Source organism: Coregonus lavaretus (genome assembly GCF_964263955.1).
Source record: "Coregonus lavaretus genome assembly, contig: HAP1_SCAFFOLD_1437, whole genome shotgun sequence".
In the NCBI taxonomy this organism is placed as follows: domain Eukaryota; kingdom Metazoa; phylum Chordata; class Actinopteri; order Salmoniformes; family Salmonidae; genus Coregonus; species Coregonus lavaretus.
In genome coordinates, this window is record NW_028164123.1 from 68,746 (window position 1) to 82,334 (window position 13,589).

The 13,589-nt window shown below is 49.1% G+C and overlaps 1 protein-coding gene across 1 annotated transcript in view; it reads left to right on the plus strand.

The window, feature by feature from the left end:
• Positions 1 to 13,589, plus strand: part of LOC311117436 (uncharacterized protein) — a gene marked incomplete at both ends in the record, with an annotated part of 54,335 nt that overhangs the window by 16,081 nt on the left and 24,665 nt on the right. The window contains one exon of the mRNA XM_084192368.1: positions 13,076 to 13,248. Coding sequence (XP_084048494.1) covers positions 13,076 to 13,248 — 173 coding nt within the window. The remainder of the gene's footprint in view (positions 1 to 13,075; positions 13,249 to 13,589) is intronic.

Here is a 13,589-nt window from a genome sequence, read left to right on the forward strand (position 1 = left end):
ACGGAGCCTGGTTAGCTCACTACTGCCCCCTAGAGGAGACACGGAGCCTGGCTATCTCACTACTGCCCCCTAGAGGAGACACGGAGCCTGGCTAGCTCACTACTGCCCCCTAGAGGAGACACGGAGCCTGGCTAGCTCACTACTGCCCCCTAGAGGAGACACGGAGCCTGGTTAGCTCACTACTGCCCCCTAGAGGAGACACGGAGCCTGGCTAGCTCACTACTGCCCCCTAGAGGAGACACGGAGCCTGGCTAGCTCACTACTGCCCCCTAGAGGAGACACGGAGCCTGGCTAGCTCACTACTGCCCCCTAGAGGAGACACGGAGCCTGGTTAGCTCACTACTGCCCCCTAGAGGAGACACGGAGCCTGGCTAGCTCACTACTGCCCCCTAGAGGAGACACGGAGCCTGGCTAGCTCACTACTGCCCCCTAGAGGAGACACGTAGCCTGGTTAGCTCACTACTGCCCCCTAGAGGAGACACGGAGCCTGGCTAGCTCACTACTGCCCCCTAGAGGAGACACGGAGCCTGGTTAGCTCACTACTGCCCCCTAGAGGAGACACGGAGCCTGCTAGCTCACTACTGCCCCCTAGAGGAGACACGGAGCCTGCTAGCTCACTACTGCCCCCTAGAGGAGACACGGAGCCTGGCTAGCTCACTACTGCCCCCTAGAGGAGACACGGAGCCTGGCTAGCTCACTACTGCCCCCTAGAGGAGACACGGAGCCTGGCTAGCTCACTACTGCCCCCTAGAGGAGACACGGAGCCTGGCTAGCTCACTACTGCCCCCTAGAGGAGACACGGAGCCTGGCTAGCTCACTACTGCCCCCTAGAGGAGACACGGAGCCTGGCTAGCTCACTACTGCCCCCTAGAGGAGACAAGGAGCCTGCTAGCTCACTACTGCCCCCTAGAGGAGACGAGGAGCCTGGCTAGCTCACTACTGCCCCCTAGAGGAGACACGGAGCCTGGCTAGCTCACTACTGCCCCCTAGAGGAGACACGTAGCCTGGTTAGCTCACTACTGCCCCCTAGAGGAGACACGTAGCCTGGTTAGCTCACTACTGCCCCCTAGAGGAGACACGGAGCCTGGCTAGCTCACTACTGCCCCCTAGAGGAGACACGGAGCCTGGCTAGCTCACTACTGCCCCCTAGAGGAGACACGGAGCCTGCTAGCTCACTACTGCCCCCTTGAAGATTCAGACAAATTACTAGACAGACTCGATCCTCTCAATCCATAAATGACATGAGACACATTTGGCAGAAAGTAACAAGAATTCTAGTACCGAACCATTTTTCATGTTCTAGTATCGGAAAAAGTACAAACGTTTTGGTGCTTGTTCAGCATGTCAACAACCAATTTCAACACTAACATCTGTTATCCCGAATATTTATTTTGCAGTCTCCACAATAACCTTCAACCTGGCATTTCTGCTTTTCACAACCCGAGTCGTATTGATAACCTTACCAATAAAAGCTATGAAGTCAACTTTATTCATTATCAGTGTCCTTTTGACGCCGCACATTCATTAGCGCAAGATTTCTGAACAGGCCTCGGAAGCACCAGCCCCGACAGCAGGTCCACTTACTACAGGAACATCCATGTAAGCGCCATCAGTCCGCACTGTAGTTCCACCAGTCTGTTTTACGGCCGCTGCATACGATACATCATGACTGATCCTATGTCTCTGAGCCTCTGCATACGATACATCATGACTGATCCTATGTCTCTGAGCCTCTGCATACGATACATCATGACTGATCCTATGTCTCTGAGCCTCTGCATACGATACATCATGACTGATCCTATATCTCTGAGCCTCTCCAGCCTCTCTCTGTACCTGGCATCCACCAAATGATGCACTGTTGTCACCTCCACAATTACAGCACTTAACCTTCACATTGCTCCCACATTCACCGTAATCATGTTCCCCTCCACACTTGGCACATCTTTTCTTTCCTTTACACAGAGCAGCTACGTGTCCCATGCTTTGGCGTTTAAAACACAGCGGTGCATATGGGACAAATTCTCTTTAACATTTAAACTATGAAATCCTATTTGTACTTTTCCTGGCGAAACTTTCTGAAACCTCAGCATCACTGATAAGCTTACACTTCTTTGACCCTCTTTCCTACTGATCAACCTTTTGGCCTCAATCACTCTGCGTCCCTAAACGTCTCTGCGTCCCGTAGGCTGGGGACGGGGACGGTAGCGTCCCGTAGGCTGGGGACGGGGACGGTAGCGTCCCGTAGGCTGGGGACGGGGACGGTAGCGTCCCGTAGGCTGGGGACGGGGACGGTAGCGTCCCGTAGGCTGGGGACGGGGACGGTAGCGTCCCGTAGGCTGGGGATAGGGACGGTAGCCATTTCCTCGTGAACCAAAATAGAAGTTAGTAAAAAAAATAAAAAGCTTAGTGTGTTTTTTTCCTCAGTGTTTTGATTTATTTTCATCTTAGGTTTTTTTGTTTTTGTAATAACTTTGCGTCTCGACAGGAATGGCCGGTGGTAGAGAGAAGAATATATCTTCTGCCTTATTTGAAATGTATTTTGTCTTAGAGGGTCTCTTCTCTTCTTAGTCTGTTTACCCTTCTTACCCAGCGTTTTAGTTTAGTGTCATTTTATGAAGCCCTTTCATCCATCTAGGACTAGGTTACAGGGACGACTTGTTTTAATCTAATGACGGATATAGCAAGCACATTTTTACATCGGTATCATGGGACCTCCTGTAGCTCAGTTGGTAGAGCATGGCGCTTGCAACGCCAGGGTTGGGGGTTCGATTCCCACGGGGTCCAGTATGAAAATGTATGCACTCACTAACTGTAAGTCGCTCTGGATAAGAGCGTCTGCTAAATGACTAAAATGTATACTGTGCAACACTATTAGGGATTGTTCAAAACTGGTGGACTTGTGATTAGGGATTGGTCAAAACTGTGTAGGATTTGTGATTAGGGATTGGTCAGAACTGTAGTTCTTGTGATTAGGGATTGGTCAACTGGTGGATTAGGGATTGGTTAAAACTGGTAGATTTGTTATTAGTGACTGGTCTCAACCTGCATGCATACATTCATTCATCTCTGACCCAGTACCATGCTGTCAATCACCTGACTACATCTCTGACCCAGTACCGTGCTGACAATCACCTGACTACATCTCTGACCCAGTACCGTGCTGTCAATCACCTGACTACATCTCTGACCCAGTACCGTGCTGACAATCACCTGACTACATCTCTGACCCAGTACCATGCTGTCAATCACCTGACTACATCTCTGACCCAGTACCATGCTGTCAATCACCTGACTACATCTCTGACCCAGTACCGTGCTGACAATCACCTGACTACATCTCTGACCCAGTACCGTGCTGTCAATCACCTGACTACATCTCTGACCCAGTACCATGCTGTCAATCACCTGACTACATCTCTGACCCAGTACCGTGCTGACAATCACCTGACTACATCTCTGACCCAGTACCATGCTGTCAATCACCTGATTACATCTCTGACCCAGTACCATGCTGTCAATCACCTGACTACATCTCTGACCCAGTACCATGCTATCAATCACCTGACTACCACTCTGACCCAGTACCATGCTGTCAATCACCTGACTACATCTCTGACCAGTACCATGCTGTCAATCACCTGACTACATCTCTGACCCAGTACCATGCTATCAATCATCTGACTACATCTCTGACCCAGTACCATGCTGTCAATCATCTGACTACATCTCTGACCCAGTACCATGCTGTTAATCACCTGACTACATCTCTGACCCAGTACCATGCTGTCAATCACCTGACTACATCTCTGACCCAGTACCATGCTGTCAATCATCTGACTACATCTCTGACCCAGTACCATGCTGTCAATCACCTGACTACATCTCTGACCCAGTACCATGCTGTCAATCACCTGACTACATCTCTGACCCAGTACCATGCTGTCAATCACCTGACTACATCTCTGACCCAGTACTGTGCTGTCAATCATCTGACTACATCTCTGACCCAGTACCATGCTGTCAATCACCTGATTACAGGCTGAGGGTCACAGCAGACCCAGAGCAGTTTACTCCTGACTTACTGAGCAGCTGTCTGACACACACCGGCTGAAAATATTCGGCGTGGGCCCTCAGACCCTCAAAGTACCCCTGCACATGGACTCAGTACTGGTACTTCCTGTATATGGCCATGTTGTTACCTGGTACCCCTGCACATGGACTCAGTACTGGTACTTCCTGTATATAGCCATGTTATTACCTGGTACCCCTGCACATTGACTCAGTACTGGTACCCTGTGTATATAGCCATGTTATTACCTGGTACCCCTGCACATGGACTCAGTACTGGTACTTCCTGTATATAGCCATGTTATTACCTGGTACCCCTGCACATTGACTCAGAACTGGTACTCCCTTTATATAGCCATGTTATTACCTGGTACCCCTGCACATCCACTCAGTACTGGTACCCTGTGTATATAGCCATGTTATTACCTGGTACCCCTGCACATTGACTCAGTACTGGTACTCCCTGTATATAGCCATGTTATTACCTGGTACCCCTGTATATAGCCATGTTATTACCTGGTACCCCTGTACATTGACTCAGTACTGGTACTTCCTGTATATATCCATGTTATTACCTGGTACCCCTGCACATGGACTCAGTACTGGTACTCCCTGTATATAGCCATGTTATTACCTGGTACCCCTGCACATGGACTCAGTACTGGTACTTCCTGTATATAGCCATGTTATTACCTGGTACCCCTGCACATCCACTCAGTACTGGTACTCCCTGTGTATAGCCATGTTATTTTTAGTCATTGTTGTTATTCGTTAGTCACTGTATTTATTCCTTGTCACTATTTCTATTTTTGTATTCATTTGATTTTTAAAATCTTTAACTGCATTATTGGAAAAGGACCCGTCAGTCTGTTAGTCTACAGCTGTTGTTTATGAAGCATGTGACACCACACGCACACTTCATGAGCAGCTCTTTAATATTAGAACTGCTTTTCTTTCTAAATCTGTACCTCTCCTAGTTATGAGCTCTCTCCTCCCCCTCTTCTGTTCTCATCCTCTCCCCCTCCTTCCTCCTCTCCCCTCCCCTCTCTTCTCCCCCTTCTTCCTCCTTTCTCCCCTCTCCTCTCCTCCCCTCTCCTCCCCTCCCTCTCCCCCTCCTTCCTCCCCTCCCTCTCCCCCTCCTTCCTCCTCTCCTCTCCTCTCCTCTCCTCTCCCCCTCCCTCCTCTCCTCTCCTCTCCTCTCCTCTCCCCCTCCCTCCTCTCCTCTCCTCTCCTCTCCTCTCCTCTCCTCTCCTCTCCTCTCCTCTCCTCTCCTCTCCTCTCCTCTCCTCTCCTCTCCTCTCCTCTCCTCTCCTCTCCTCTCCTCTCCTCTCCTCTCCTCTCCTCTCCTCTCCTCTCCTCTCCTCTCCTCTCCTCTCCTCTCCTCTCCTCTCCTCTCCTCTCCTCTCCTCTCCTCTCCTCTCCTCTCCTCTCCTCTCCTCTCCTCTCCTCTCCTCTCCTCTCCTCTCCTCTCCTCTCCTCTCCTCTCCTCTCCTCTCCTCTCCTCTCCTCTCCTCTCCCCTCCTCTCCTCTCCTCTCCTCTCCCCCTCCTTCCTCTCCTCTCCTCTCCCCCTCCTTCCTCTCCTCTCCTCTCCCCCTCCTTCCTCTCCTCTCCTCTCCCCCCCCCCTCTCCTCTCCCCCCTCTCCTCTCCCCCTCCTTCCTCTCCTCTCCTCTCCTCTCCTCTCCTCTCCCCCTCCTTCCTCTCCTCTCCTCTCCTCTCCCCCTCCTTCCTCTCCTCTCCTCTCCCCCTCCTTCCTCTCCTCTCCCCCTCCTTCCTCTCCTCTCCTCTCCCCCTCCTTCCTCTCCTCTCCTCTCCTCTCCCCTCCCCCTCCTTCCTCTCCTCTCCTCCCCTCCCTCTCCTCTCCTCTCCCCCTCCTTCCTCTCCTCTCCTCTCCTCCCTCCAGCTACTGTAAAATGGTATTCTCACTCTAATTCTCCGAATGGGAAGCTTTGAATTATTTCAGGAGTGCTTTAGCTACTCCAGCAGCGGCCCACTCCGAAATGCTGCTTTACCATGTTCTGAACTTCAGATAGAAATAGAACGAACGGCGCTGACGGTATGATTCCCTATTCAATCTGACAGTCTATCAGATCTGCTCTACGTCATACAGTTCTATCTGAAAGGCCTGTAATGTTACATGCTCCTGAATAGGCCCCAGATCATATCCCATAATATCTGGGTGTCATGACAACCGGGGGTGAAGTTAGGCCATGCATCAGGGCTCTCTCTCTTAGCGTTATGTTGACTTTGTCCCTAATGGTACCCTGTTCCCTTTATAGTGCACTACAACCCTGTGAGCCCTGGTCAAAAGTAGTGCACTATATAGGGAAAAGGGTGCCATTTCAGATGCTGCTTGGGTGTGGACAACCAGTGGTGGCGTCGAGGCCATTCATCAGTGCTCTCCATATTAACTAATGAAGCCAATGGGCCGGCTCTAATAGATTTAGCCCTGTTGGTTCAGCAGCTCAACTGAACTGGAAGCAGACAGACAGACAGTACTGATGGTGGAGGAGAGGGTTCAGCAGCTCAACTGAACTGGAAGCAGACAGACAGACAGTACTGATGGTGGAGGAGAGGGTTCAGCAGCTCAACTGAACTGGAAGCAGACAGACAGACAGTACTGATGGTGGAGGAGAGGGTTCAGCAGCTCAACTGAACTGGAAGCAGACAGACAGACAGTACTGATGGTGGAGGAGAGGGTTCAGCAGCTCAACTGAACTGGAAGCAGACAGACAGACAGTACTGATGGTGGAGGAGAGGGTTCAGCAGCTCAACTGGAAGCAGACAGACAGACAGTACTGATGGTGGAGGAGAGGGTTCAGCAGCTCAACTGAACTGGAAGCAGACAGACAGACAGTACTGATGGTGGAGGAGAGGGTTCAGCAGCTCAACTGAACTGGAAGCAGACAGACAGACAGTACTGATGGTGGAGGAGAGGGTTCAGCAGCTCAACTGAACTGGAGACAGACAGACAGTACTGATGATGGAGGAGAGGGTTCAGCAGCTCAACTGAACTGGAAGCAGACAGACAGACAGTACTGATGGTGGAGGAGAGGGTTCAGCAGCTCAACTGAACTGGAAGCAGACAGACAGACAGTACTGATGGTGGAGGAGAGGGTTCAGCAGCTCAACTGGAAGCAGACAGACAGACAGTACTGATGGTGGAGGAGAGGGTTCAGCAGCTCAACTGAACTGGAAGCAGACAGACAGTACTGATGATGGAGGAGAGGGTTCAGCAGCTCAACTGAACTGGAAGCAGACAGACAGACAGTACTGATGGTGGAGGAGAGGGTTCAGCAGCTCAACTGAACTGGAAGCAGACAGACAGACAGACAGACAGTACTGATGGTGGAGGAGAGGGTTCAGCAGCTCAACTGAACTGGAAGCAGACAGACAGTACTGATGGTGGAGGAGAGGGTTCAGCAGCTCAACTGAACTGGAAGCAGACAGACAGTACTGATGGTGGAGGAGAGGGTTCAGCAGCTCAACTGAACTGGAAGCAGACAGACAGACAGACAGTACTGATGATGGAGGAGAGGGTTCAGCAGCTCAACTGAACTGGAAGCAGACAGACAGACAGACAGTACTGATGGTGGAGGAGAGGGTTCAGCAGCTCAACTGAACTGGAAGCAGACAGACAGACAGTACTGATGGTGGAGGAGAGGGTTCAGCAGCTCAACTGAACTGGAAGCAGACAGACAGTACTGATGGTGGAGGAGAGGGTTCAGCAGCTCAACTGAACTGGAAGCAGACACAGACAGTACTGATGGTGGAGGAGAGGGTTCAGCAGCTCAACTGAACTGGAAGCAGACAGACAGACAGTACTGATGGTGGAGGAGAGGGTTCAGCAGCTCAACTGAACTGGAAGCAGACAGACAGACAGTACTGATGATGGAGGAGAGGGTTCAGCAGCTCAACTGAACTGGAAGCGGACAGACAGACAGACAGTACTGATGATGGAGGAGAGGGTTCAGCAGCTCAACTGAACTGGAAGCAGACAGACAGACAGTACTGATGATGGAGGAGAGGGTTCAGCAGCTCAACTGAACTGGAAGCAGACAGACAGTACTGATGATGGAGGAGAGGGTTCAGCAGCTCAACTGAACTGGAAGCAGACAGACAGACAGTACTGATGATGGAGGAGAGGGTTCAGCAGCTCAACTGAACTGGAAGCAGACAGACAGACAGTACTGATGATGGAGGAGAGGGTTCAGCAGCTCAACTGAACTGGAAGCAGACAGACAGACAGTACTGATGATGGAGGAGAGGGTTCAGCAGCTCAACTGAACTGGAAGCAGACAGACAGACAGTACTGATGGTGGAGGAGAGGGTTCAGCAGCTCAACTGAACTGGAAGCAGACAGACAGACAGTACTGATGGTGGAGGAGAGGGTTCAGCAGCTCAACTGAACTGGAAGCAGACAGACAGTACTGATGGTGGAGGAGAGGGTTCAGCAGCTCAACTGAACTGGAAGCAGACAGACAGACAGTACTGATGATGGAGGAGAGGGTTCAGCAGCTCAACTGAACTGGAAGCAGACAGACAGTACTGATGATGGAGGAGAGGGTTCAGCAGCTCAACTGAACTGGAAGCAGACAGACAGTACTGATGGTGGAGGAGAGGGTTCAGCAGCTCAACTGAACTGGAAGCGGACAGACAGACAGTACTGATGATGGAGGAGAGGGTTCAGCAGCTAACTGAACTGGAAGCAGACAGACAGACAGTACTGATGATGGAGGAGAGGGTTCAGCAGCTCAACTGAACTGGAAGCAGACAGACAGACAGTACTGATGGTGGAGGAGAGGGTTCAGCAGCTCAACTGAACTGGAAGCAGACAGACAGACAGTACTGATGATGGAGGAGAGGGTTCAGCAGCTCAACTGAACTGGAAGCAGACAGACAGACAGTACTGATGATGGAGGAGAGGGTTCAGCAGCTCAACTGAACTGGAAGCAGACAGACAGACAGTACTGATGGTGGAGGAGAGGGTTCAGCAGCTCAACTGAACTGGAAGCAGACAGACAGACAGTACTGATGGTGGAGGAGAGGGTTCAGCAGCTCAACTGAACCGGAGACACAGTACTGATGGTGGAGGAGAGGGTTCAGCAGCTCAACTGAACTGGAAGCAGACAGACAGTACTGATGATGGAGGAGAGGGTTCAGCAGCTCAACTGAACTGGAAGCAGACAGACAGACAGTACTGATGATGGAGGAGAGGGTTCAGCAGCTCAACTGAACTGGAAGCAGACAGACAGACAGTACTGATGATGGAGGAGAGGGTTCAGCAGCTCAACTGAACTGGAAGCAGACAGACAGTACTGATGGTGGAGGAGAGGGTTCAGCAGCTCAACTGAACTGGAAGCAGACAGACAGTACTGATGGTGGAGGAGAGGGTTCAGCAGCTCAACTGAACTGGAAGCAGACAGACAGTACTGATGGTGGAGGAGAGGGTTCAGCAGCTCAACTGAACTGGAAGCAGACAGACAGTACTGATGGTGGAGGAGAGGGTTCAGCAGCTCAATTGAACTGGAAGCAGACAGACAGACAGTACTGATGGTGGAGGAGAGGGTTCAGCAGCTCAACTGAACTGGAGACAGACAGTACTGATGGTGGAGGAGAGGGTTCAGCAGCTCAACTGAACTGGAAGCAGACAGACAGTACTGATGGTGGAGGAGAGGGTTCAGCAGCTCAACTGAACTGGAAGCAGACAGACAGACAGACAGTACTGATGATGGAGGAGAGGGTTCAGCAGCTCAACTGAACTGGAAGCAGACAGACAGTACTGATGATGGAGGAGAGGGTTCAGCAGCTCAACTGAACTGGAAGCAGACAGACAGTACTGATGGTGGAGGAGAGGGTTCAGCAGCTCAACTGAACTGGAAGCAGACAGACAGTACTGATGGTGGAGGAGAGGGTTCAGCAGCTCAACTGAACTGGAAGCAGACAGACAGACAGTACTGATGATGGAGGAGAGGGTTCAGCAGCTCAACTGAACTGGAAGCAGACAGACAGTACTGATGGTGGAGGAGAGGGTTCAGCAGCTCAACTGAACTGGAAGCAGACAGACAGTACTGATGGTGGAGGAGAGGGTTCAGCAGCTCAACTGAACTGGAGACAGACAGACAGTACTGATGATGGAGGAGAGGGTTCAGCAGCTCAACTGAACTGGAAGCAGACAGACAGACAGTACTGATGGTGGAGGAGAGGGTTCAGCAGCTCAACTGAACTGGAAGCAGACAGACAGACAGTACTGATGGTGGAGGAGAGGATTGAACTAGAGCTTCATCTATCCATTCACTTAGTTGTGTATGTTTTGTGCTAGTGTTAAAATGTATGTTGAGACCCCCACGTGGCTGGTTGCCATTTTTGCTTTTGGATTTCTGGGGAATGTACGTCTCTATATACAGTGTGCTCTTCCTTTCCAGTCTCCGAATGGATCTAGATCCGGTCATCACTATTCATACTTAAAACATTCTTACATCAGCAGAGTATAAAATGGATCTTCTCCGTTCATTATTTTCAGTATGTAGTAATGCTGCTAGTCTTTTACACCTTCAACACAGACTATTCTGATGTCACTACACTGGCGGCAGACTATTCTGATGTCACTACACTGGCGGCAGACTATTCTGATGTCGCTACACTGGCGGCAGACTATTCTGATGTCACTACACTGGCGGCAGACTATTCTGATGTCGCTACACTGGCGGCAGACTATTCTGAAGGCAGACTATTCTGATGTCACTACACTGGCGGCAGACTATTCTGATGTCGCTACACTGGCGGCAGACTATTCTGATGTCGCTACACTGGCGGCAGACTATTCTGATGTCGCTACACTGGCGGCAGACTATTCTGATGTCGCTACACTGGCGGCAGACTATTCTGATGTCGCTACACTGGCGGCAGACTATTCTGATGTCGCTACACTGGCGGCAGACTATTCTGATGTCACTACACTGGCGGCAGACTATTCTGATGTCACTACACTGGCGGCAGACTATTCTGATGTCACTACACTGGCGGCAGACTATTCTGATGTCGCTACACTGGCGGCAGACTATTCTGATGTCGCTACACTGGCGGCAGACTATTCTGATGTCACTACACTGGCGGCAGACTATTCTGATGTCGCTACACTGGCGGCAGACTATTCTGATGTCGCTACACTGGCGGCAGACTATTCTGATGTCGCTACACTGGCGGCAGACTATTCTGATGTCACTACACTGGCGGCACTTGTTATCGGCATTTAAAGAAGCATGTGATCCTCTGTAGCTCAGCTGGTAGAGCACGGCTCTTGTAACGCCAGGGTAGTGGGTTCGATCCCCGGGACCACCCATACACAAAAAAAAAAAATGATGCACGCATGACTGTAAGTCACTTTGGATAAAAGCGTCTGCTAAATGGCTTATTATTATTATTATTATTATTATTATTATTATTATTATTATGACCTTCAGACATCATTAATTGAACTGTCTTTCAAGTTGATGTGCCATGGGAGGAAGGCAACGATATACACACGTATGTCTGGTTGGATCAGCCTGGCTAGAGAAGCTCTCAGACTGGAGTTCTACTGTGGGAATATTGATGTCTCTTAGACTGGAGTTCTACTGTAGTAATATTGATATGTCTCTTAGACTGGAGTTCTACTGTAGTAATATTGATATGTCTCTTAGACTGGAGTTCTACTGTAGAAATATTGATATGTCTCTTAGACTGGAGTTCTACTGTAGGAATATTGATATGTCTCTTAGACTGGAGTTCTACTGTAGAAATATTGATATGTCTCTTAGACTGGAGTTCTACTGTAGTAATATTGATATGTCTCTCAGACTGGAGTTCTACTGTAGGAATATTGATATGTCTCTTAGACTGGAGTTCTACTGTAGTAATATTGATATGTCTCTCAGACTGGAGTTCTACTGTAGGAATATTGATATGTCTCTTAGACTGGAGTTCTACTGTAGTAATATTGATATGTCTCTTAGACTGGAGTTCTACTGTAGTAATATTGATATGTCTCTTAGACTGGAGTTCTACTGTAGTAATATTGATATGTCTCTTAGACTGGAGTTCTACTGTAGGAATATTGATGTCTCTTAGACTGGAGTTCTACTGTGGGAATATTGATATGTCTCTTAGACTGGAGTTCTACTGTAGTAATATTGATGTCTCTTAGACTGGAGTTCTACTGTAGTAATATTGATATGTCTCTTAGACTGGAGTTCTACTGTAGGAATATTGATGTCTCTTAGACTGGAGTTCTACTGTAGTAATATTGATATGTCTCTTAGACTGGAGTTCTACTGTAGTAATATTGATATGTCTCTCAGACTGGAGTTCTACTGTAGTAATATTGATGTCTCTTAGACTGGAGTTCTACTGTAGTAATATTGATATGTCTCTTAGACTGGAGTTCTACTGTAGTAATATTGATATGTCTCTCAGACTGGAGTTCTACTGTAGTAATATTGATATGTCTCTTAGACTGGAGTTCTACTGTAGTAATATTGATATGTCTCTTAGACTGGAGTTCTACTGTAGTAATATTGATATGTCTCTTAGACTGGAGTTCTACTGTAGTAATATTGATATGTCTCTTAGACTGGAGTTCTACTGTAGTAATATTGATATGTCTCTCAGACTGGAGTTCTACTGTAGTAATATTGATATGTCTCTTAGACTGGAGTTCTACTGTAGTAATATTGATATGTCTCAGACTGGAGTTCTACTGTAGTAATATTGATATGTCTCTCAGACTGGAGTTCTACTGTAGTAATATTGATATGTCTCTTAGACTGGAGTTCTACTGTAGTAATATTGATATGTCTCTTAGACTGGAGTTCTACTGTAGTAATATTGATATGTCTCTTAGCCTGGAGTTCTACTGTAGTAATATTGATATGTCTCTTAGACTGGAGTTCTACTGTAGTAATATTGATATGTCTCAGACTGGAGTTCTACTGTAGTAATATTGATATGTCTCTCTCTAACTCCAGGTCGTACTCTCCTAGAGAAGTTGTTCCTTCAGCAGGAAGATGCCCAGCCAGAGGAGGCTGAGAAGCTGTGTTCTAGGATTCTGGCGATGGGGCTGTTACTGCCCTTCACTGACTGCTTCAGAGAGCCAATAGGAGGGTCCAACCCACAACTCACTGCACCATGCAAGTTCCACGTGAGTGTACTATATTCTATACCAGGACCCTCAACCCTGTTCCTGGAGACACGCCCTCCTGTAGGTTTAAACTCCATCCCTGTTCCTGGAGAGACGCCCTCCTGTAGGTTTTCACTACAACCCTGTTCCTGGAGAGATACTCTCCTGTAGGTTTTAACTCCAACCCTGTTCCTGGAGAGATACCCTCCTGTAGGTTTTAACTCCAACCCTGTTCCTGGAGAGACGCCCTCCTGTAGGTTTTAACTCCAACCCTGTTCCTGGAGAGATACCCTCCTGTAGGTTTTAACTCCAACCCTGTTCCTGGAGAGATACCCTCCTGTAGGTTTTAACTCCAACCCTGT